The 25,756-nt window shown below is 39.2% G+C and overlaps 3 protein-coding genes across 3 annotated transcripts; 2 read left to right on the top strand and 1 right to left on the bottom strand.

The window, feature by feature from the left end:
- On the top strand, positions 1-1,552 carry LOC100869564 (adenylate kinase isoenzyme 1). The gene is made up of 2 exons (XM_012492789.3): positions 1-354; positions 878-1,552. The coding sequence occupies exons 1-2, from the start codon at positions 162-164 to the stop codon at positions 1,456-1,458; spliced, it is 774 nt and encodes a 257-aa protein (XP_012348243.1). The 5' UTR covers positions 1-161; the 3' UTR covers positions 1,459-1,552.
- LOC100863980 (photoreceptor-specific nuclear receptor) lies at positions 1,025-25,756 on the top strand. Its single transcript, XM_086915410.1, has 10 exons — positions 1,025-1,117; positions 5,167-5,329; positions 9,618-10,038; positions 13,570-13,673; positions 13,939-13,971; positions 18,615-18,729; positions 23,890-24,005; positions 24,192-24,403; positions 24,522-24,810; positions 24,936-25,756. Exons 2-10 carry the CDS (start codon positions 5,209-5,211, stop codon positions 25,172-25,174), a joined length of 1,650 nt encoding a protein of 549 aa, XP_086771536.1. The 5' UTR covers positions 1,025-1,117; positions 5,167-5,208; the 3' UTR covers positions 25,175-25,756.
- Positions 20,293-23,603, bottom strand: LOC105736728 (uncharacterized). Its single transcript, XM_012492788.3, has 2 exons — positions 23,331-23,603; positions 20,293-22,956 (listed from the first exon to the last, which is right to left on the bottom strand). The coding sequence occupies exon 2, from the start codon at positions 22,849-22,851 to the stop codon at positions 20,785-20,787; it is 2,067 nt and encodes a 688-aa protein (XP_012348242.1). The 5' UTR covers positions 22,852-22,956; positions 23,331-23,603; the 3' UTR covers positions 20,293-20,784.

The following is a 25,756-nucleotide window of genomic DNA, read 5'->3' as shown; positions in this document are numbered from 1 at the left end:
TTTTATTCTATATTTTGCTTGAATGTATTCACATTTTATATTGATAAAGATTAAAAACAAACTTCAAATTAACAAAACATAATTTCAAAAATCAAATATTTGAACAGAAATTTTTACGTTAAATAAAATAAATAGGGAGAATATTCAAATGTATTTCGTTAATGATCATAAAAAGAAAGTGTGGTTTTAAAATTATAAAAAAATCTCAAACGATTGATTCGATGGGCAATTATATGAGGCCTACCGATCCTTTAAGTCTTTCTCTTCCCAAAGGTATCAATGTTGACACGACCCCGATCAAACGATCGAAATTACCTATCATTTTCATCATTGGAGGACCGGGATCTGGAAAAAGTTATTATATTTATTTCATTATCACATAACCTTAGATTTCATTAAATTTTAATTATCTTTTTTTATTTTTTTTTTTATTTCATATTTCACATTCAATTTTTTGAAGATAATAAATAATAAGATAGATAAAATTAACGCATTTTTTAACAAATGCAAAGAATTAATCACATCAATAACGAGATTACTAATTTTATTTTGAAGAAAAATTCATTTAAATATCTAAAAGAATTGAATTAATGAAAATAATAAAAATATGAAATATGAAAATCACGTTATTTTATTATCTATTGTTATTATCAATATTATATTATTTTTATTTTTATACTTTCAATTTTAATTATCATTTTATCCGTTTTAAAATTTTATTACTTCACTTACAATCTATACTCATTTCATTAAATTCAAAATAGATTTTCTAAAAATTTTGAAACAAAAAAAAAAGAAAAAGAAACAAGTTTTTTCATTCCATAACTATATAATCTTTCATTCTATAACTACAACATTCTATAATCGACCATTTCAGGGACAATAACCACACATGTGGCGGAGAAATACGGTTTCGAGCGCATAATATCTACGGATGTTATTCGAAGCGAAGTGGCCAAACGATCGGATAAGGCCTACGCTCTGGCACGTTATTTGTCGAAAGGTCAACTGGTGCCAGAGGATGTATTAGTAGAATTGATCGCGATAAAAATGCTGGAAAACATTCATAAGAAAAAAGGATTCTTTATAAGCGGATTTCCTCGGGATAAGAAACAAGGTAAAGTTTTTGATAAAGAATTACGATCACCTGATCTCGTCATACTTCTGCATGTCCGAAATTCCGTAATGACCGATCGAGAAATGGCAAAAAGCGTGAAAGCTACAGAGAGAGTATCCGTCACTTTCGATTATATCAAAAATCGAATCAAGGATTTCCATAGCCGGAATAAATCTATACTTAGACATTATCGTAAAGTCTTGGCGATAATCGATGCTGAGCCTGAAATAATGGTCGTGGTCGAAAATGCGTGTGCAGTTATAGATAATTTTTTAAAAAAGTATGAGAAATACGGAGAAATTTCTAAATTCGCAGTCTCAACGCCATCGACTTCTCAATAAATTTCGAAGTGACAGATTTTATATCAAAAAGTGTTTAATGTTTGTATGAAAAATCTTTTACATAAATAAGACATGATATGTTATTTAAGAGAAACTTTACTCAGAATGTATTAGATTGTAAATTTTTAATTTGGTTAGATGTAATTTAGATGTTAATTGATAATAGCGGACGTACTGTAAATAGAAGAAGTATTGTTAATTAAACAAGGAGAGTATTTTTACAAGGAAATATAATATTTTTCCGCGTCGTTAATATTCATCTTTAAATGTATGCAGCCGTTCAAAAGTCTTAGAATTTTTCAATAGTTTTTTTTTATCATACTTGTTTGAAAGTTGAAAGAAATTAAATACTTTATACGATAATATTGTTCTAAAACTTTTATGTTAAAAATATACATCTGATATTGTATGAAATAATCTTTGATTAAGTGCAATCTGAATATTAAGATCAATTTAATTCTATTTAAATAAATAATTAAATAATTGATATAAAAAAAAAAAAAAGAAATCAAACGATTTTAATTATTATCTTTAATTATTATCTTTAAAAAGCAATCTTCAAATAAAATTTTCGTATTAATTTTCTTTTTATTTTTTAAATAAATATTTCACGATAAATATAATTAATATTAAAAGAAATTATTTGATAAAAATAAACATTAGATACGAATTAAATCTTTTTGCATTTCATTTTTTCAGCCAAGAAATATAGAATAAAAAAGCCTCGTTCAAATTGATCTCTCCATAAAAACCAGAATATTTTTCATTTTTAAATTAATAAATGTATTTCACGCGATTGTAACTTCTATTTCCTCGCAATTTCACAGATAAACGGATATAATTGGCAAACTAACTGTTCGAAATAATTGGCAAACTAACCGTCGACCGCATATTTTTTCCATTGTACATACGAAAAATGTTTTTGATGGCCACGCATGCTCACCTACCATACGTCTCTGTATTTATTCATCCCCTGTACGCGTTTTCCGCTCATTTTAATCAGTAGATGGATGGTTGCTTCTATTTATGAGCATACGTATACACGTGGAACGTCTCTTTCCCTGTACGAAAGCCCAACTCACCCTCGTATCAATCGCTCGTGTGTAAGTGCACATGATTCGCTTGCCGGATATATTCATAAACACGCATGCACTTTACGCGGCATCTATCTGCACATGAATGGTCCATCGTATCTCGGCGGATGACTGATAAAACAGCGTTTGTTTGTGCTTGTGCCACGGATGGACGAAGAATTTTCGAAACCCAGGAAATCGAATTTTTCAAACAGTAAGACACAAAAACATATGATAAAATTATATAGGAAATAATAATAATAACGAATAATAATAGAGGCGAAATAATATTTTTCTAAAAAAAAAAAAAAAAAAAAAAAAAAAAAGAAACTTCATGCGATTACATACAATCTTTTTTGCGTTCTCGACTTGATTAAAGATTTAGCGCGATTAAATTTCCAGAAGAAAATATACATAGACCTGGAAGCCAAGGATATACCGTACTCCATCAATTTTTCCATTTAAATCCCCCAAATCCTTAGTCATCAATTCCAATTACCGGAAGCACCCTTCACCCCTCAACGACAATTTCCCTCAGTGTTTCTCACCTTCGATTCACGATACTCCTCACCGCGACTCGTCCTCCCTGAGCATCTTTTTTAATCATCCCCTTTGTATCCGCCCCTGGAAACTCGACAAAGCGTCCGCTCGCACACTTGCTCACGTTTTCCACCGGTGGCTCCACGGCCGGCTATCGAAGCGTTGCTGTGTGCGTTGGGGTGGGTGGACGGGCGGTTGGCTGCGTTTATGAGGATACGGGCTCCGAAATTGAAAAGCACCCCAGCGAGAGGTAGGCGAGCGTGTTCGTGCAGCAGTCATTGACAAGCGAAAGACCGTATCAGAGGGTAATCCTATTGGTGGACGGCCGCGTCGCGACGTCCAGGCGTCATTGGTCCGCCTTCGAGCTATGGGGCGTGGCCTCGAGTTCCTCGAGGGTTCCTGTGGAGGGGTGAGAATGCCTGGCTGCATCCCTGGCAACGATTACGGGAAAACCACAGGGTCGTTCGACGGTAGGAATCCAGCATGGCGGACCTGGCAACCCCTCCGAGTGAATTCACTACCACCACCATCACCACCACCACCACCACCATCGCTACTACCACCAACATTACCACCAGGATACCGACTTCGCCGCTATTATCGAGGCCACTGCGATGCTATTCACCACTAAACCGGGCCGAGTAGTGGATTTCGCTCGATTTGTCCGGGGGAACACTTCAGGAATCGGAAGTTCGATCGGACGATTAATTGCTCCGTTAACTAGTCTTTTCAGAGCACGACTCTTTGACGACGTCGCGGGAATACAAGATGCCTGCTGTTCTCGAGCGTTGCACATTGGGGGAATTCGATTTATCCATGGAATTTCTATTACCTTACTTTTCATTATTTGTCTATTACAAGTATTACGAATCATGGACAGAACAATCTGTCGTGTAATATCATTATCATATCAACGTCCCATTGTTCAGAAATCGATTCATCCATCGTATAAAAATTAGTAACGTTCGATTAAAATAACGTTGCATCACGACAGATTTTTATTCCACGATAAATCTCTCGTCCTCTACATCCAGTTACCCCGCTGCGACCTAACTCTCAAAAGGCATTTTTTCGTCGTATCACACTCCGCTCGTGGATTTGATTCCTCTCGCTCAGCAACGCCGGGTATCGTCCTACTCTGCACCTGCATAAAGGGGATGCTCGCGGGTCGAAGCAGGCCGGGAGAAAGAAGGGTGAAATTGAGAAAGAGACGGGCTCCACTACCACGTAGCCAACGATCAACAATTGCACGACGTTCAGTTGGAGAAGGTAGGCGTCGTCTCGTGGCGACGTAACACGGGGTGGGGAGTTGGAGCTTTGGCCAGGCGTCAACCGACGCGAAGGGGCGCGCGCAGGCGCCGCGACGAGCGTCGTCGGCGAAGCGCCGCGTCAAACGTGCCGGCTATAGGTTAAATCCTCCCGCTCCTCGTTTTTGTTGTTTTTCCGCCGTTGCCTCCTGATCCCGCCTTCAAAAGTGCCAACGGACCAATCGGTGGCCCGTGCTCGCGGGTCGAGGCACCACTTCCAGCCACCAACGACGTCGACCTCCGGTGATACGAGCCGAGCTAACCGTCGATCTCTCGCCGGGAGATGCCAACCTCGAGACGTCATCCGTCGTCGTTGCTCTGACGCGGTTCCGTCAGTTTCCAAGAACCGATCCTGGACCCTGGAAATCGGTTGTCGGAGTGGAGCTGGTGGTCGGGTTCGATCGGGGTCGTCGTGTTCTCGTGCATCCGTTTTCGTGCATTAGTGAAGTTGGAAGGGACCGGAGATGATGGGTGATTTGTTATTTAATATCAGTGCGAGAAGTTCGTAATACTTTTGAGCGAGTTCTTTTTTTTTTTTTTTTTTTTTGGAAGATAAATTTTTGGATAAGAAGTGGGAACAATTGGAACTGTTGGTGTACACGAAGAAGAGTGAAGAAGAAGAAGAAAAAGAATAGATAGGTGAGGAGTTTTTTTTTTTTTTTGTAATTGGATATCGAAGAGTGAGTTCGATTTATTGGCAAGTTTTGTGTTGGAACACGATGGAGATTATTTTATTGTAGTAATTGCGGCAATAATAACGTCTGTACGCGCTGTATAATATGTTCCAGTATATTGTCTTTTGTTTAACGAGGAATGTTGGTTGATACACCATGAACGGAGCAACGTCGGTCACGACTTCGGAGGAACACCAGCACCAACATCAGCAACCGCAAAACGATCCATCTCAGGAACATCCGAGAAGTCCTACCAGTCCTTTGAGTATTCGACACGGTAAGTTAATATCGATTTATCCATGGAAACGAAGTGTTCGAAATGAATTCAGAATGAATATATTAAATTCGTAAGAAATATTGTACAGGCAAGAGAAACATAACTGAGCAAACATTCCTCGCTGTTTAGCGATCGAGATAAAAATAGATTGGTTTTCAAATATTTTGATAATTTTTAATCTTTCTTGTTTCTCTTCGTTCTTCTTATCATTCTTAATGTAACAATGATAGTTTCATCAATCTCATCGGACAAATCTATTATATTAAAATCGATTTCACGCAAATCGAGTCATATCTCTTTTTAATTTTTCAATCCAAAGGTTACGAATGTAACGTGATAAAATGCAAAACTGTTATTTCAGATGTCGAAGCATCGAACATGAGTTCACTTCCGCGAATGAAAGAAAACATGGTAACATTCGTTTCGGGAGGAGCAAATATTGTTTCTCAAAATTATTTGACATTACAACAATACTTGTCGATACTTGTTGCCTTTAAATCATCGTTCAACAAGCACTGGATTTCTCGTGCGTTCTTTTATAAATGAACAACTCCATTAATAGCAAGCTACACGTATAAATCATCTCTCGACGTATTTTTATGCGAATCATAGTTCTAGGGTGGCAAGTGAGCAAAAAGAGGGTTGCTACGCGGCCAACGAAATTATGCCATTAGTGTAATCAGATTTTGAGTGACCTGAAGAATTTAATACAGCATGATTTTTCTACGCGTTAAACGACAAAAATAGTTTATTATTATTTTCTAAATGTTAAAAATAGTTCTTCATATCAACAGGATTTTTTAAAATTAATTTAACGGATTTAAAAATTATTTATTATAATGGAATCTTATCTTTCTTGGTTTCTTGGTCAGTTTCAGTCAGTTTCCACAAATGTGCAAGTGTTACGTGATGTATGTTGAAATATAAATATGAAGATGCATTGAAAACAAAAGGAACTGAACAAATATATTTTCAGTTATACAATATAACCACGAAGTATTAATCTCAAGTTAACTAGTCACTTAGCTATTCACTAAAATCCACTGTTAATTAACACATTTTGCGCGATATCTCTGATCTATGATATTTACTTAACATTCTGTTAAAATTCTTATAAACATCTTATTGATTTAAATTAAATGCTTCAGAAAATTTACTTATTATTATATATTATACAAGAATTTATAATTTAATTTTTACTTAATTTTAAATAAAACATTAATTATAAACATTTCTTGTAAATATCAATAATAATTAATATATCATGGATTTGTTCATTATAAACTTTCTTTGCAATTTTCTTTAAAGAAAAAACATTTTCTATATAAATTCCTTTTAAAGTCGATTCACAACACGCGTTAATTATTTTTATTATATCTAATATTACATTTACATCATCGATATAATAATAAAATATCTAAAATACTACACTATTCACAATCTTCGCAATCTATCACACTTCTCAAAATCAAAATTACTAAAAAAAAAGAAATTTTCACTTTTCGCCAGCAACACGAAATCAACTCGAGCAGATGTTCAAAATCGCGAATCGTTTCCACGCGAGACATCAGCCCAGACAATTCCGGTGTCTCCCTAATGCGGTAACAATTAGTCGAGATTGGAGCCGAGGGTGCGAGGGTGGAGGGTGACCAAAGTGGTCTCCGATAGTTACGAAACCCCTTTTTTTTTCCCCTCTCCCCCTCGAGCTTCTCGGTCAACGTTCCCTTCGTCATTCCACGCGCATCCCACCCCTGCACCACCTCGATGATCCCATAATACGGGGGCGCAGGTGGCGCCTTGCCATCCGCCAACATTGATATGCTAATGAAATTTGACGCCCCTGCTTTCGTTGCACACACGCGCACGCTTCGCGATTCGCACGCTGGCCACCATACGGGCGCATAATAATTTTTCTTCTCTCCTTTAACCCCTGGCAGCCGCGTTTTCGCGCGCCTCCGCCGGGATTCGATTACTTTAATGGCGTAACCTTGTCGAGAAAGATTTCTGGGAAAATTTGGCCACCGGATGAGGAGGAAGAAAGTAGAAATATTTCGTTTGCGGAGGATTATGGTGAGCCTTGGAACTTGTTCGGGGGAAGAGTCTCAAATCAGTCTTTGGGGGAGGAGCGGATAGTATTGTGACGGAGGATTTATTGGGGAAAATTAGATTGATAAAGTGGGAGAGCGAAGTCTTTGGTTATTCTTGGCGGAGAGTGGTGGATGACAAATTCTAGAAAGCTTTAATCAACCCTTTTGATGTCGATACGTGAGCGAAATTTTAAATATGTAACAATGTAATATTGTCAAATCCACGAACGAATTTTGTAATAAAATTACGCACGTATATACGTAATTAATTTAAAAATGGACGAATCGTGTGGATCTGTCTATCGAGGACAGATTTCATACGTCGTAATTCGTGTCTCTCTGTTGGGATTAGAGTGTTAACGAGATCGAAAAGCCGACACGCTTAGGAAGTTACGTGAGTCGCATTAATAAGATCGTTTCGAGTTCATCCCCCGTAACCGTAACGACGAAACGATACGATTGAATTCTTGCTGGTGAAGCCGGATCACGCGTGCCAGCCAACGATTCAAACGTGCTCCACGGCTTTGATCGTTGATTACGATTACAGATAGATAAGTATCTCTTGGATTTAATGTTATAATGTCATCGTGGGACGGTCAATTCGTTCTTTGGATTCGTGTAGCAATAAATATCTTTCTTTTCTTGTCGATAATCCTTTTTTTTAAATAGCGTAGCAATTCTCTTCATCCCCTAATACTTATCGTATATATATATATATTGTTATTTAAAAAAAACAAGATATATATAAATAATCTCACTATTGTTAAAATATAATTGTTAAAAAATATTGTATCAAAAATCGATCTCAAATACATTGCATCCACTTTTTTCCCTCTAAGACAAAAAGCAATAGCACAAACTTAATTCTCTTTCTCAAACGAATAAGTGTAAGCATCAATTACAATCCGTCACCGGGGTAGTTCGAGCCGAAAACGATTTCAAATAATACTCGGCGGACTAGGGCCACGATTAAATTATTTTAAAACGGGGTTAGATACGGGAGGGGCCCTAACCTGATATCGACTTGTTGTCGATTCGCATGGTAATTCGAACGGATCCTATTTGACCCCGCGGCATTAACGAGACCGGAACGAGTTTTCGATGCATCCCGACAAATACGATTCCGGGGAGATCTCGCGCCTCGGTCGAGGGCGCTGGCGTGACTAATAAACTCGAGCGGAGAGGCGAAATCACATTTCGTTGATCACGCAGATGTTCTACGATCTCTTTGCATTTCCATCTTTCAATTAATATCGTTAACGCCGAGGTGACGCTAGAAATTTACAGGAAACACGTTTGGATCTTTGTTCCACGTGTTGTTCGTGGATTGGAAATCTTCCTTATTCATCCGGACAAGGAAAGGATAAGCGTGGACTGAACGAAAGAGTATAAGAAATGAATAATCATTGAACATTTATTTGAATACGATTTGAATACGAAGTTTTGCTCGCATTGATAAACATTAAGCGACGGAATCATCTCACTTTTCTTTTATACTTTCTTCTGAGCGTATAAATATTTATATCTTGGTTTTTAAGAACTCGTTTCTCCATGTAAATATTGTTTGCCTTTGCGATCCATTCGGTAAGCCTTAAGGGATGCAGGAGAAAGGAACTATAAGTCTCGTGGGGAGGGAAACCACAGTCGATCGGAGCGGAGATTCTTATCAAAAAAAGATTTTGCCGTTCAAAAATATCAAATTAGAGCCGAAGAAAAAAATATGGTGAAAAGAATAAAGTGAACAAGATGAATCGATTTCGAAAAATTACTTACACTAAAAGGGTTAATCTTGTCAAGTATTGATAACAGCTTTATCATCGTCCATTTAATCGGCCGCAAATCTTCGCGATCCTTTCTGAACAGCAATAAAGTTTGCGCACGACTTACGAGCATGTACTCATTTTACGTAAGTACACATTTACGGACCCATTCTTACGAGGATCGATCAAGGGTGGATGGTGGAGTCGATGACGTGAACGCACGAAAGAGATTTTCGGGATTAGACGAACTTATCTGCCATCTGATCGAATAGAATGGGCCAAAATTGATCGTGGAATAATTGAAGAAATCTGAAATTATCCCGTAAAAAAGCGATCGACAGGAAAAGAAAAAGGAAAAATAACAACACAATGATCCATACAATTTTGCAAATGGAATTTTCTTAGTGGAAGAAAGCTAACTGAAAAACCGTTTGTTTCCAGATTCAGGCGAGAGCAGCGTAATCTCCCCAGGATTACCGGAACGATACAGTCCTCTTGGGGCGACAGGATCGACCTCGAGTCACGATCCTTACGCCTCGAGGTCTGTCCAAGAATGTCCTGTTCCTCTTTGCAGAGGAATACCGACCGATTTCCCTCTCGCGAGGTCGCCCTATTTAACCGCCCTTGGTAACGGCCATCCTCATCTGTTGGGCCAAGTTCAGCAACAGCAACAGCAGCAGCAACAACAGCAGCAACAACAACAGCAACTGCAACCGCAACATGGCAGTAAACCACCGCGAAGCCTCGGTTTGATATGCGTGGTCTGCGGCGATACCAGCTCCGGCAAACATTACGGAATTCTCGCTTGCAACGGATGCAGTGGATTCTTCAAACGAAGCGTCAGGCGGAAGTTGATATACAGGTAAGTTGAAAGACTCTTTTCTTTTATCCAATGATTTTTCATTATTAACGAAAGTAGATATAAAGTAGATATATATAGTATTGCATTGTTATACATAGGATTCTCAAAATAAAATTTATCATTATTTGTTGGTATTCTAATTTATGAATCTACATTTTAACGATAGCTTCTTTATTCTGAATTATTGTAAATTTTGCATACTTATAAGGTTAAAACATTTGATTTATAAATCCAAATTTACACGCAATATGAAATTACCAGAAATTCTATTAAATTCTATACCAACTACTAGTATTAAAATACCTTAACCTTATATTTCGCAATATTTTGCAATACAAATCACAAAATTGTATGCTAAATCACTCGTTTACGCCAGGATAAAAAAGACGACACATCTTAGAAATCTAATCGAACAAAACCAAAATCATTTTATCGCGAAATACCCTTACGAGGGAGGGAAATCTCGGGTCTTCAATCAGACAGAAATTAGCGAGCGGATCTTCTTACGGCGTTTAATGTCAAACTGGGCAGCCAGTGGCGCCATGTGGTCCAAGTCGAGTGGGCTCATCGTAATACCGGGCAACAATGCGGAACGGCATAATGTTGAACCCTGGAGGACCTATCCACCTAACCCTATGTATACGGCATACTATTACCATCCCCTGGGAACGGCCATCCATCTCCATCGGATCCCTCTCAGCCCGGAATCGCTGTCTGATACGCTCGATCCGTTTTACACGGGGCCACGTACTCGAGCCAACGGGCTGTCGGACCCCTGTGCGTGCATATCCCTTTGACTACGTATACGTGACTATCGATAACAGGCGGCCATAGGTGTGCACGTTAAGCCTGTCGAAGAGATACACGATGCTCGATATACAAACTATTAACCCCGTCGATGCTCGAAAAATAAATGCTACGTCCGCTTTGAGCGCGTGATCGGATTGCAAATTGTCTCGAGTGACGAATATGAAGTCTTGTTGGGGAGAGGAGATTTTTGAATTTCTTTTGAGTTGGATTTGCAGAGTTTGAGAAAAGATTCGAGCACGAAATATGATCATTTCGTCAGAATTATGTAATCGAGAATTTCAATGGAAAAATAGTGAAAGAAGATGTGTACGATTTGTAAAGATGTGATACGAGAGTTTATTTGTAGTATAGTTTTATATGTAGTAAATTTTTGATTTTCGTACGTAAAGCAAACAATTCGTTAAAAGTATCGTCAAAAGAATTTCAGCTATCTTTTTTGTGTTATATCGTCACAGTGTGAAAATGGATCGAAGATCGAGCATTCGCGACACGTGTCCTCCCGATTGAACTTCTCGTGTCCCGTTACACCGGCTTTTTATTCTTCACTATCAATTCCTGTCGAATGGCCGTAACGTGGTAAAGAGTGAAGAGGCTTCGCACAGATAACCAATTATTCGTTAGAGGGGAACGCAGACCGCGACAGATGCGTCTCGACGTGATGCGCCGCGCATCGACCATAATCGTCAGATTAAAATCCAACTTCACGGATCGGTTAAATGCAATTAAGAAGATCGTGCATGATCCAGATTGCATGGAAAATTCGCGCCGACTCCCACTGGGCCACACTTGAATTCTGCGTGCGATGGATCAACTGTTCCTCTGTTATCTGCTCGATAAATGTTTTTTTTTTAATCGAAGGATTTAGTAACAGACTTCCATTCGCAACACGCGTTCAATAGGCAATATTGAGCGACAAAACGAGAACAAAAATTCAGAAATAGAAAGATTGACAATCCTAATAAAATTCAACTTTTAAGTTGATTGTGATCATTAACGTATCGATCTCCAAAATCTCTCTCAATCTTCAAAAACAAAAATCATTACTACTATCCACTCTCCATCCAATTTCCTTCATCTACCAATTCCACCAAACCACCCATTACTCCCAGTCTCATCAGTCTCTATCCTTCACTGGATCCTTCCACCTCTCGCAGAGAGTTAATTCATCGAATCATCCGTAGCCGCGATCTTCGTACGCGATAACAGGCAGCACATGTTTCCGGTAACTCGATGAACCAAACAATGCCGGCCAGCGAAAGAATAGAGAGATGCGTAAATAAATGTATGATGTGGTTCTGAAGGGTGAATGCCGTGGAGGGTGATGTATCCCCCCGTGTTGCATGGGCGGCGCGGAGGCTCGGTAGGGTGTGAACGCAAATCAATTTGCGAGAGGAACCCCGCTGGCAGGGCAGCACGCAGCCACCCTTCGGTGCCCTTCGTGTACCACCGCCTCGGGACAAGATAGTTCCACGACTGTGGCGTCCTTTCGTCGCGCCGTTGGATCGAGCCGCCTCCTTGTGAGTGACGTTAGTTAAAATCGCGCTAACAGACCGGGATTCGATCGAGAACTGGCCTCGAGCCATTACTACTACGTGTATCTTTTTCTAATCTGATGACAGTACATGGGAACTGTCAGGAGAAGGACTTGACTTTCGTTTCGTTTAATAAAAAACAGTTTCTTCTTTCTTGATTCGAAAGGAATAATGATGAGGATTATGATTAAAAAATGAATAAATTGTAAATTGAGAAAGAAATATAGATTTTTCGATGTGTTATTAATAAAATCGTTAGTATTAAAAAAATTTTTTGAACTATTATAACTTCGAAGATAATGATTTTCAAGAAATGAGTGAAAGATCGTTAGAAGAGCTGAATCTTGCCCTTTAAAACGCTTTTTGATTTATCCTGATACGATCTCTGGTTATCGTTGTATAAAGAAAAGCGTAATTTTTAATCATTTATCATCATTATCTTTGTTTTTTATTTGGATCTCTCGCTCGCACTTTCTCTCATTGATCTGTGCCAAACTTCAGTCAAGTGCCAGACATAATTCTTAGAAAAAAGGAGAAAAAAATGTGGATCGTTGAATCATGGACCGGTTCATAAACTAAGCGCCATAGAAACTTTGAATCGTTATATCCCGATTGAGATATCGGGATGAATCGAAAAATGATTTCAATGGTTTCCTCTATGTTCTGAATGGATTTTTATGGATTTGATGGATGGAATCCGATTTTTTTATGTAAAAAAAGAAAGTAGTTGATTGAGGAAACAAGCTTTAAAAAAAGAAAAGTACCATGAGGTTATCGCGGGATTGGATGAAATTAAGAGAAATAAGAAGAAGGTTACGTGACCTCGAGCGAGGTCTTTACGTTAGTCAGCTCGAAAGGATAACAGGGTTAGCCGAACAATGAAAGTAATCGAATTTAACGCCATCTCCTGAGTGCGCAGCCAGGATTTCCGGCAAGTGCGCTCGAAATTTGTCCTCTTTTCGGAAGGGACAACAGCCATCAAATTACGACGGTCGTCGATGAAACATCGTCGTCAAGGATCGATCGATTTCGACAAGTGAAACAGTTTTTCTCTACGATGATTTTTCCCTATTATAAAATCTAATAATTAAAGTTATTTCGAAAATAAATAATTTATAAAATAAAAAAAAAAGTTGGGTCTTATTTATTTAGAATCTTCTAAACATATTTCGAAAATTTTTATCTTCAGATGTCAAGCCGGTACCGGAAGATGCGTTGTGGACAAAGCTCATCGAAATCAGTGTCAAGCATGCCGTTTGAAGAAGTGTATGCAGATGGGGATGAATAAAGACGGTGAGTAATTGAATTACAAATTTTTAACAAGTACACATTTTTTTTTTACCGTAAAAATTACCCCCTGTCTTTTATTTCCATTATTTTAATTTTTATTCGTCATCGTATATTAATTTAGGAACGACAAAACTTTAGAATAGATTAAAAAGAAAGAAACAATTCTACAAACAATAATTAAGCTTTTTAACTTAAATCCCACTTGAGAGAAATTCGTTCTAAATGCAAAAAATCTTTTCTTTTTCTTCTTTTTTGTTACGTTTTAAAGAACATGTCTCTTCCACTCCACGGATGCCGTATGGTGAGCATAGAACAACTTTCCTCTTAATCGATCTTCACGAATTAATTAAATTATACAATTTCAGAATTTTGCAAAACAGCTTACTACGATCCATCGGATCGAATTTTCCTCGACTCGAAAAAACAACACTTCTCGAAGAGAAGAAAGAATATCGTTTTTTAAAAATCGTCACAGAGAATGATTTTCCGAAACCACCAGTTATCGATACATTAGATTATCCGTTTCCACAGGTAAACCGGTATTGCGAGGATCAATCAACCCTCGCGTTTCCCCCTCGAAACGCGGAATTCGAACGAATTCCTTTATGCTCGCGACATAAATAACTGGATAAGGAAGAAGCGATTGACGAGGGGTTTGGCGGCAACCGTTCGATTCAACTCTTAATGCCTTTCACCCGAACGAACAGACGCACCTGCCACGGCAAAAGAGCATTTCTCCCCCTTTTTCCATCCTTCTTCCCGTTGTCTTCTTCTTCTTCTCTCCTTTTCTTTTCTTTCCTTTTTTTTTCTTTCTCTTCTCCTCGCGGAAACACGTCCCGGGGCGCGCAACCAACTTTCTTATTGCCGAACTTGAACGTCGTAAGAAGAAATACTTCCAATTGGATCCCGGTTCCCTTGGCGACCGGAACGGCGACGTTTCTATGGAACGTCGATCGTTTCCACGGGAAATTAGATTGGCCAGCGTCGAGAGTTACGCGACAAAGATATTGCGGAAAGTTTCGCGATTACGATCCTCGTGCGCTGATATTTTTCCCTAGGCAATTGATTTGTAGGTTTCTCGAAGCTTTGATCAATATCGTTTCGAGGATATTTTTAAAGTGCTTGATTTCTCGATGTGAAGTGATGTCGCTGAGTAGATAGATGTGTTTTACTTTGGATTGTTGTGAATAGAATTAATTTCAAACTTATATTATACTATTAATCGTTCCATTTAATGGTAGAAAGAATCAATAAAGTATCGTTATTTTCTTTCTTTTCTCTGAAAGTGTAGATAGTTTTTGTAAGAGTATAATTGCATTATTCTTCGTATTCCTCGAGTTCCTTTCAAAAAGAGATTACAATAGGAAGATCATCTCGATCATCAAAGTTCCAAAATTCTTACGATCACGAATTATTACTTATCTATATTATTACAACAATCATCTACGTTATTATAGTAGTCATAGATGAAAATTATTGTAGAATCCTCGTTACTTGTACCTCGTACTCGTACCTCGATAATTGTCCGATGAAAATCGCGTATGCAGAGCGGTTCTGAAACTTATATATCGGAATCATTATGATCATTCCATGAAAATTATGAGTGCAGATCGCTTACAGCTATCAGAATCCTCCGATATTACAATAGTCATTCGATGAAAATTAGAAAAATGATCTTACATAGCCATAGAATCTATCCTGAAGCCTATCCATCAGAATTCCACAGTAATTGTTCGATGGAAATCGCGTATGCAGAGGTCTTGCCCGAAACCTAACGCGTCAGGATGATCCTCGTTACGTACGATAATCGTTCGATGAAAATCGCGTGTGCAGAGCGGTCAAACACGCCGCACGCGCGTGCAGAGCGGTGCGGTTCGCCACGAAAGGCGTCGTAAACACTGCGGTCGTTAGCGACGGTCGCGTGGCCGCCGTCTAGCCCCGAAGGGTTAATTGGGAGAAATAAACGTATGCAACGTGCAGGCGGATCAGCATGCTCAAAAATCCGCGCCGCTCGTTGCCTGTCGCGCTCCCTTTCTCGCCCCCGTGAATACACGCGTGTTATCCCGGCGAGGAATCCCGGGCGGAGGCGAGGTTAAAAGAAGAGGCGAGGCGCAAATTGTGTCATAACGGCGGCCGAGAAAGAAAGGGAGAGAGGATACACGGAAGAAGCAAAGTGAAAAAGGGAGGCAGACCTCCCACGGTGAGCTTCACGCAAATGAGAGTGAAACGATCTGTAAAAGGGCGTTTATCTCTCCTCGTGTGAAACGATTGCACGTCGGAGACGTCGATGCGATGATGGAAAGGATTCTAGGGTCTGGAGGTCTCTATTTATTATCGAACGAGAACAATTAACGATTGTAATTTACGGAGAATTACAGATCGATTAATAGATGAATGATCGGTGATATCGTTTGATTTTTTTGATCATTCGAATGGGATAGATGATAGGTGACGTTATCGAGTGATTGATCGATCTGATATATTTAATTATTCTTTAAAATTACATTTAAATATCGTTAATGTCAACTATAAGAGAGAGAGGAAGATTCGTATATTCGCAATTATTATCGTAAAATTCGGAGAATGTAAACTCAAGAATGAAAACGTTCGATTAAACTTTTTTAATTTCGATTTAATCGTGCAAATAATATTTTCGCTTGAAACTCTAGGGCTCACGCTCCTCCCCCGGATGCCTCTTAAACATCCGTCGTGCCAGGATCCCTGGTTGTGTGCATCGAAAAAAGAAAATGAAGGCAACTTTACGTGAAAAAAGGAAGACGGTGTGAAGGAAAAAGAGGCGCAAAAGGGAGAGGGGTGTGTGAAAATAAGCGGACTGAAGAGTTAAAAAGACAAAAGGGAAAGCGCAGCGTGTTATACGCGCGGACAAGAAAAATTTCCCGGGGACGCGACCGGCGGAAGGGCGTTTATCTTTTCCGCCGGCAGGGTAAACGGGAGAAAAAGTGAGAGAGCGAGAGGGCAGTAGCAAGGGAAGAAAGCTTGTGGAAAAAAAAAAAAGGGAAGAGAGACAGAGAGCCGGATGCAAAAGGCTTGGATGAAGTAGGAGGATCCTATTAAGCCGCTCAGCAGGCAGCACGACGCGTAGGTAAAACGAGCCGCGGCACGCTTTTTATCATTACGAAATTACTGTGCACCCGTGCCACGTTAAAAAGGGAAGGGTTGAAGAAAAAAAAAATATATTCTGCTCGCCGTTACACGCTACTAAGGATCCTAATCGCTATTAACGTGTGCTCGGTGTCACAAATCTTCTCTCTTGGAGAGCGGAAGTAAATGAAATTGCATTGTCTTTGCGAGAATCGAAGATAACTATAGTTGTGCTTTTAAGGAAGATTTATGGAAGATATGCTGTGTGCAGAAAGTCACGAATTTTTTCCTTTAACGAACGATATTTTTGCGAAATCTTTTAAGAAAATTTAAAAATGAAAATAGAGATGTTTAGTAGCAATGTATGTATGCAAGTTTTGAGATGGTGATGATTTTACTTTATGCTTTTAAGAAAGAAAGTAGAGATAAATTAAATATGTAATTTTTTTTAATCAAAAGATACCGTTATAAATAAGCGAAAGAAGTTTTTCGTTTAACGTTATTTATATTAAAAACATATATCGGTGTTGAACTGTTGATTTGTCGTCTGACGAATTTCAAAAAGACGAATTTTTTGTTTTTCACGACTGTATAAATATTTTGTCATTCTTATCAGACAATACTAACAAAAAGAGGAAAGAAATTTTAAGATAGAATCATTTACATATCAGAATTTCAAGATTAAATTATTAATTTGATAATTTTCACATTTCTATTTATCTTCTAAGCCTAGTCTAAAAAAACATTAAAATTCATCTCTATATTGCCCTAAAAAATTCCAAGCAACCTCATCTTCATTTCGTCCCCCAATGTAATCATCTCCAAAGCTCAGAACGCCAAGTTAAACATTAAACGAAGTCCCTCTCTTCTTTCCTTTACAATTCTTTCTATTAATTCGATCCCCAAAGAAAATTCACGTCAGCGAAAAGACGAAAAGGGATATTATTATATCCATTTTCTATTATTATATTCCATTTTCTCCATGGTGCATGAAGTTATTCCAAAGATGGATGTCAACCAAAAAGTTATCGAACGGCAAAATATATATATATACGAATATATACGAACAATAAATGTGGCTGATTTCTACACGTCTGTTAAATTCACGCTTGTCAGTCGCAGGCCGCTGTCGTGATATAACGCGTTACGTGAATTTGACGAGAGGGTGGTGGCCAATCGTCTGTTCCTCGATTAATCTCAACAAGACTCGTCGAACTCCATACCGAGCTCCACTAATATTTCAATAACCAAGAAGATCCAAGGGAAGGAGGATATTCCATGTAACGAATTATCGAGATACATGATCAATTATATAGCGTTTGATCGCTCCTCCTATTTTTCCCAGAAATTCTATAAATTGTCTTATTTTTAGATCGATTGCACTCCGTTTATCTATCACTAATACATATTAAGGATTATGTAAAATGCTGGAAATATCCTAAGAATGAAAGAATCTTTGAACTTGTGATAATGAATAACGAAGATGATGTATCAAGTTTCGAAGAATAATTTTATAATTGCTATTCTATTGTTTCTTTTAATGCAAAACGAGGGATGAAGAATTTTCCTCCTCCCTTTTAGAAATAAAAAGAAAATTAATATCGATTCCTCATCAATTTGCAAGATTAATAATCTCGTACGATCGTTTTCTTGCAGATTGATCGAAGCAATTAATCGGCGTGTAGTTTACCGCGCTATTGTGCGCAAATTCCAAAAGATATTACATTCGATAGCGCTGACTAAAGCGCGCACGAGGCAATACACGGGGGCGTGTAATTAATTCGTAGCTGCAATTAACGCCTGCTATCGACGTTACATCGAAGATGTGCGCTTCTGTTTCAGCGGTACAGAATGAACGGCAACCCAGAAACACTGCCACCATTAGACCAGAGGCTCTCGTCGAGATGGATCAAGAAAGAGCGCTTCGAGAGGCAGCGGTCGCCGTCGGTGTCTTTGGGTGAGTCTTATTACTTCTATTTTTCATCTTTGTGAAATTGTTAATGACAGCTTTGCATTCATCGAAATTTCGTTTCTGAATTGTTATTTCGATTGTTATTATTCGAAGAAATATATTTAAAATCCGTCTAAAAATAAGATAAAGGTGTTAGTAAATAATTATTAATTTTAAAAAATTTTTAAAACCTTAGATATATCGATCAAAAAAAAATTGTAATTAGTAGTCACGCTCAATGATCAATCCTCCATCAGCCTCTAATCTCTAAATTCACGGCAAAAAAAAATTGAAAATTCTTCTTGCGAAAACACAAAAATAATCGTGTCTATTAAGAAGATCCTTGCTCCACTTCTTCGAGCAACGCTCAAGATTCATTTCACGCGTTGGATCCCACTTAAGCGCGTATTTAGGTGACGCAAAGACGCGATGAATCGTCGAGCGGATCCAGGTGGTCAGTCGAGGGGAGGATTAAAGGTAACGTTGAGGAGGGTTTTCGCGATCGATAATCGTCGATTCATCGGGAGCAACAACGATAAGAGCAAGAGAGTGGACGACGTTGTTGGCACGTTTGATCTTCTGCTGGAGAGCAGCATACTTTTCGCCGTCGTGAGCAAGCGCGCTCGCAACACGCCACGCCGAGCGTGATCTATCATGAAAAATTACCTTTGACTAGTAGCCCGTGGCTGACCGTTTTTCAGGTAACCGAGTACTCAGGTTGGAACTAATGGAAAATCCATAGAGCGCCAAGGGGTGAACGTTAAAAGCGACAGCGAGCGTGCTCGGCGTCGATATCCGCAGCTTTCTGGAAATTACGCCTTCTTTTCTCCGCGTGCAGGCTTTCACACGAGTGCCCGAGTTTACCGTTATCGCTTTTTTTATCCTTGATTTAATCTTGGCTATGTTTTTTTTTTTATCAATGATTCCATTTCTTTCGTGTGTATTTAATCCTTTATTTCTTGATGGTTACTTTGTGATTACATTAAATCGTTGACAAATTAAATATGCTCGATGATAAAGTGTTTTATGATTTATAATTATTAGGCCGTTCGAATCTTTTGAGGTATATTATAAAATAACATCGACTCGACTACATTTAGCTGAACGAATGAAAAGTTTTATTTAAGTGTGCACAATTTAAAAAAAAAAAAAAGAAAAAGAGAAAGTATATTTTCGTCATCTGAGAAGATAAAAAGAATTTGGATTAAATTATCTCTTTGGAGTAAATTATTTTAGCTATTTTAGTATTTGTAATAAATACGTAAATACTAGTGGCAACGTACAATAGTTTCTAACAAAATGTCTCGTGCAGTTTAACGAGACGTTTCATCCTTTCTTATCCATGATTATTTCCGGACCGACTATTGAAATTGCATAAGCCCGGGCTTTATTCGTATATTAACCTTCTATCATTGTGTTGGAAATCTGGCTCACGTATCGGAGAAAATTTCATGGAAAGGAGAACGAGAACAAGAGGAATAATATCGATGCTATAGCTACTCGGACGAAATAAACTTCCATACAAACTAATTATACTACACACGTGTTTCACGAACGAAGTGATGCTTATTGAGAAGGATGAAAGCTGTTTATTCCATTTACAATTACGAAGCTAAGAAAAACCGTGGCGGTTACAAATCGATCCCAACGCGACTTCTCGCGTAATATATTTATAATTATCGATTATTAACGATACATTTCCAATTGCTTAGAAACCACCGTCGAACTTCACTTCAATTCGACGCTTATTAATCCGTGCAATTCGATGCAGAGCGAATCACGACACTTCAATTTTTCTCAAAATTTTCTTCTTCTAAAAACGTTTCTTCTCTTTTTTTTTATTTATCTATTGTATTTCTTAGTTTCGTTTCCCAGCAATCGTTACGCAGCTTCTTCAGCTTATAAGATATTTCAATGAATCAGGGTCGACGTACGACGAACTGAGCACTTGTTCCTTTTCTTCGTTCCGTATATTTATCTACCTATATTATTTCTATAAAAAGCTACGCGCTTGTACACCTTACAAACCTCGTCCCTGAATCTTCAGCTACTCCCAATTTACTAATCGATATGAGTGCAAAAGTCAAGCACAGTGTTCCCTTGAATTATCTGAGCGAACAGCGCCCTGGCCCTAGCTCTGGGAGACAACGAGTCCTTCTCGTGAAGCAAGACCCTCTGCAAAGTGGGCGAACCGATATCCGGACTGTCCCCTATATTCCTCTCCAGATGCAACGTGGAAATCGGTGGCAAAGCGGATCTCATGTCGCTCTCCGACTTGGCAAACTTCTTGATAGGCTCCGTGTACTGGATTGAGTTGTCGTCGTCGATGATGAATCCTCGCCTCAGATTCTCCGATTTCGTCTCCCTGATCACAGAGGCGACCCGTCTCTTTATGTCCGCCCTCACAATGGCGGCCTCGGTACTCTCTCTTCTATTAGCATTCCGATTTTTCGTCATGCTGTCCAACATGTTCAGCAATCTATCAAAGGAACTGCAAATCTCCTCCAAAGACTGCTGACTGAGCAATAGATATCCGCTCGTTTCCCGCTCCTTCTCCTCCAGAGCGTTCTCCAGCTCTGTCAGGTTGCTTTTCATCGCGTTCAACTGCTCCTCGGCGGCCTCGCGTCTTCCTCGCTCGTCCGCCAGCATTATACCGCTACGTTTAGCCTCTTCGATGAGCCGATCGTGTTCAGCCTTCGCCTCGCTCAATTGGAACTGGATCTTTTGAATTTTAGTGGAATTCTCCATTTCTTCGTTTTCCACCTGCACGCCAACGTCAATTTTTATGACCTCCAGGTTTTTCGACGACGACCTGTCCGTGTCAGCCTGAATACTGTCCACGTAGGACGGAACGTTATTTTGTCCCTCCCCCATCACAGGCTGTATGTGAGACTGTAGATCCAGATGAAGCGAGATTTTCGACTTGGGCTGACCATTTTGAATGATGTGCTGTTGCTCCTGTTGCTGCAGTTGTCTGGTAGTCTTGTACGGTGGAACGTGAGGTCTCATTTTCGTTTTCCTCGCGTTACTTTGATTAACCATTCTCCTCGCTGCATAGGGCCCCTTGTTGTACTCCGTGCTACGCGGTCTGATCGGAGGTTTCCTGTGATCCTCGTTCTCGTTCCTGTTCCCACTGCCTGCCGACACCACTCTTCGATCGTGCTGTGGCAAACCCAACCACCTATACTCGGTCTTCGCGTCACCGTTGTTCTCCTCCAGCCTCTTGATCACCTCGTTCACCAACGCCTCGTTCAGGTTCACGTTCTGCCTCACGTCCAGGATACTCAGAGTGGTGTTGTGGTCAAGCAGTTCGAGAAGATCCTTGCCGATCTTGTCGGTCAATCCACAGCGTTGCAGATCCAACGCTTTCAACCAAAGGCTATCCCTCACCGCTTCGATCAGCTCCATTATGGCCGCGTCGCCGAGTTGAGGATTATCGTTCAACGTCAAACGACGTAATCCCGGCATAGCTTCGAGATTCGGTTCCTGATATCTGAGCGACTGTTTCCAAGTGTCGTGATAGAGTAACAGCTTCTGTCTGCACAAGGCGGCCGCCAGAGCCGGACCGCACTTGCACGTCAAGTCGCAGTAACTGAGATTCAACGATCTGACACTGGGCACGTCGGCCACCGTACGACACAACACCTCGCAAGAACTATCACCGATGTAACAACGCTGGAGAGACAAGTAATGAAGGGTGTGCGTGTGCGACAGACCCACGCAGAGAACAGCCAAACAATCTGGAGGAAATGGAATTCCTTCCAGCTCCAAATTGGTCAGAACCGGCGAATTTCTGACGCATTGAGCTACGCTATGGGACAGCCATTCCAGAAGATATCGAGACAACACGACGGGTGCCTTGCCCATCGTTCTGGCCTTGTCTTCCGAATTGATCTCCTCCAAAGGTTTGCGACATTGATACCTGCTGCGAACGCTAATCGATCGTAGGCTACGATCGAGAGACAGAGAATTTAATATTGGGCCCCAATCGTCCATTTTTACACGGTCGGTGGTGAAGTCTAGACTATGGGGAAGTGTCACGCAGATGACCGGCAGAGGTCGCAGATGTTGCTGTTTGCACAGTTCCATGTAACAATTGGCGAAATTTCTGCTGTTCGGAATCGCCATCTTGGATGATGACACGGAAGTCGATGCATTGATCTTGCCCTCAGGGGCGGTCTTCGTGGTAGGTGACAGGGTGGCGGCGGTCTTTTCGTTCAAAGATTTTGTTTTCTGTGTGGAAAATTAAGATTTACGATCAGATCTTTGGGTGAATAAGAATTAAAAAGTATTTGAATTTCTTCCATTTGATGATTTTGTTCATCAGAGATAATGCAAAGATAGATGCATAGTAACATTTTTCATTTTTATTGACAATGGAATTGATGAAATTATTTTTTTAATTAATTATTGGAATATTCTCGTACAGGAAAAGAAATTATTATAATTTTTTCGTTGTTTCTAATTAAAAAAATATCGTATCGAGATTAAGTCGATTTAAACGATTAATTTGATGAAATATTAGGAATGTTTGAATGAATGCGCGTGAAGAACACCTTTTACGATAATATTTATAGAAAGAAAAGGATGGATATAAGTGCACTGACCTTTGTTCTTGCTGCTTTGTTGATACATTAACCGCAATTTTATCACACACCGTCATCTGCAATCTCTCAATTTTTCCGACCGTCTGGACGTGAAATCGGTTCCGAATTTTTCAACAACGAATTCGTTCGCACAAGATGCAAATCGCGCTCACTTTTCTCGTACAGGGCGACCTATATTCGCCCACCTACCTACCCGAATTCCGCGAAACGAAATTTCTTCGCGGCATACGCTGAAAGTATGCAAACAAAACTCGCGAGCGAACAAATTAAAGTTGCTGCGAATCGTTCGTATAATCAATTTTGCTTTACATATCGACTTTGGTATCGCTCTATACGAATTCGAGATAATTTTTCATTACGCGATTTAAAATTGCGATTAAAAATTCGCACAAAAAAATATATATATATATATAAATTCGTAAAAGATAAATCTGGAGGAAAGAATAAAAATTATTTTGACAAAAAATATTTATTGGATATTATTAGCATAGGGAAAATAAAATAAAAAATAAATTTGATGAAAATTCGAAATACAATTTTTTAAAATATAATGTTTCAGACCACCTGTGTCTTTGGCCATGGCGAGATACACGACACCACTGCCTTTACCCACCGTTGCCCCGACGACAAATTCGACCAACCCTCCGACACCACCTCGACAGGATAACGAAGATGGTACTCATTTATTTTATCAATAATCTTTATCAATTTTTATGAAACAAGTTTTTCAACATTTATATATAGAATTCCATGTATTTAGAATTGTTCACTAGTGTTCTCTTTTTCTTTAACACTTATTATATCGCGTGAATATCGAAATCATATTTTTTTCGATAACGATTTTGAATATTTTTGCAACAGGAAATGCATCCGAGGATAGTATAGACGTAACGAACGAGGAACCATTGACACCCCAAAGGAGCGGTTGCACGCAAATTCCTCCTGTGATCCCCTCGTTGTACTCGCCTGCAAGTGCTGAAACGGTCTACGAAACCAGTGCTAGACTGCTCTTCATGGCTGTAAAGTGGGCCAAGAATCTTCCGTCTTTCGCGAGTTTGCCTTTCAGGGATCAGGTATCGAACAAACTCTTTTTCTTCTATTTCAAATATTATAGAATCTCTTTCAATGAAATAATCCATTTCTAAAAAATCAAAATCTATGAAATTTGTTGATTCATCTTGTCCGTGATAGGTGATACTACTAGAAGAGGCCTGGTCAGAGCTTTTCCTTCTGAACGCAGTGCAGTGGTGCCTTCCACTTGAATCATCGCCCCTATTCAACTCCGCGGAATTGACTGCCTTGACATTGTCGCCGCATCCTCACCCTCATTCCGGAATCCACATGCAAACCACGACGGGTAAACCGAGCCAAGTGGCAGCGGACGTGAGGCATTTGCACGATACTTTGCAGAGATACAAGGCTGTCATGGTTGATCCTGCTGAATTCGCCTGTATGAAAGCCATAGTACTATTTCGACCAGGTTCGCGCTCTGATTAATTTCAATAATATCATTACTTCTTCTTAATATTATCAGTATTGCGTTAGAATAAACGTATATTTTATGAAATTGTAAATAAGTCTGTGTCTTCCAAAACGCAATTGCAGAGACCCGTGGTTTAAAGGATTCGAGTCAGATAGAAAATCTGCAGGACCAAGCCCAAGTGATGTTGGGCCAACACGCCAGAGCGCAACAACCAGGTAGTCCGGCAAGATTCGGCAGGTTACTGCTATTGCTCCCATTACTGAGGACAGTGCCTGCTTCCAGGGTGGAATTGATATATTTTCACAGAACAATCGGCAACACTCCAATGGAGAAAGTCTTGTGCGACATGTATAAAAATTAAAAAAGAAAAAGAAGATTCAAATCATCAAAGATAAGTGGAATTCTATGGATCTTGTAAGAGCGATCTTGTAACATATTTCACATTTTTCGTATTTGAACGAATGCTTTTGAATATAAAAATTCGAGTCATTTGCAAAAAGAATCAATCGCAGATGCCTGATCGAAATTCCATTGTAATATCGTCTCTTTAAGTGTAATATAAAAAAAAAAAAAAGCACGAAAGACTTTTCCTCGCGAAAGTATCTATACTGATATATTTAGGTGCAGCGTAGGCGTTGCAAAGTTTCAACGGCAGATTATTTAAAAAAAAAAATAACTAGAAAGTATAAATAAAAGCAATCGAGCAACCGACCAAATAGTCGAGAATGATCGATCGAAGATGAATAGTTTATACGTGTGCGAAAGCCTTGGCCTAAGGATGAAGCCCCAAATATGAATTGAATTCGCGACCTAGTGATTTTTTTTTCTTACTAGATCCGAGGTCGAGTAACGATAGATCCTTCGAGAAAGGTGAACGAATCGACGAATAATAGTATTTAGTTTAATGATTCAACGGTATCTAAGTGAAACGAAGGATACTCAT

Source organism: Apis florea, unplaced genomic scaffold (assembly GCF_048593485.1).
Source record: "Apis florea isolate Af1SG1 unplaced genomic scaffold, ASM4859348v1 contig_3775_pilon, whole genome shotgun sequence".
Taxonomy (NCBI): Eukaryota; Metazoa; Arthropoda; class Insecta; order Hymenoptera; family Apidae; genus Apis; species Apis florea.
Note: the sequence above shows the minus strand (reverse complement) of the source record. Positions and strands in the feature narration are given on the sequence as shown.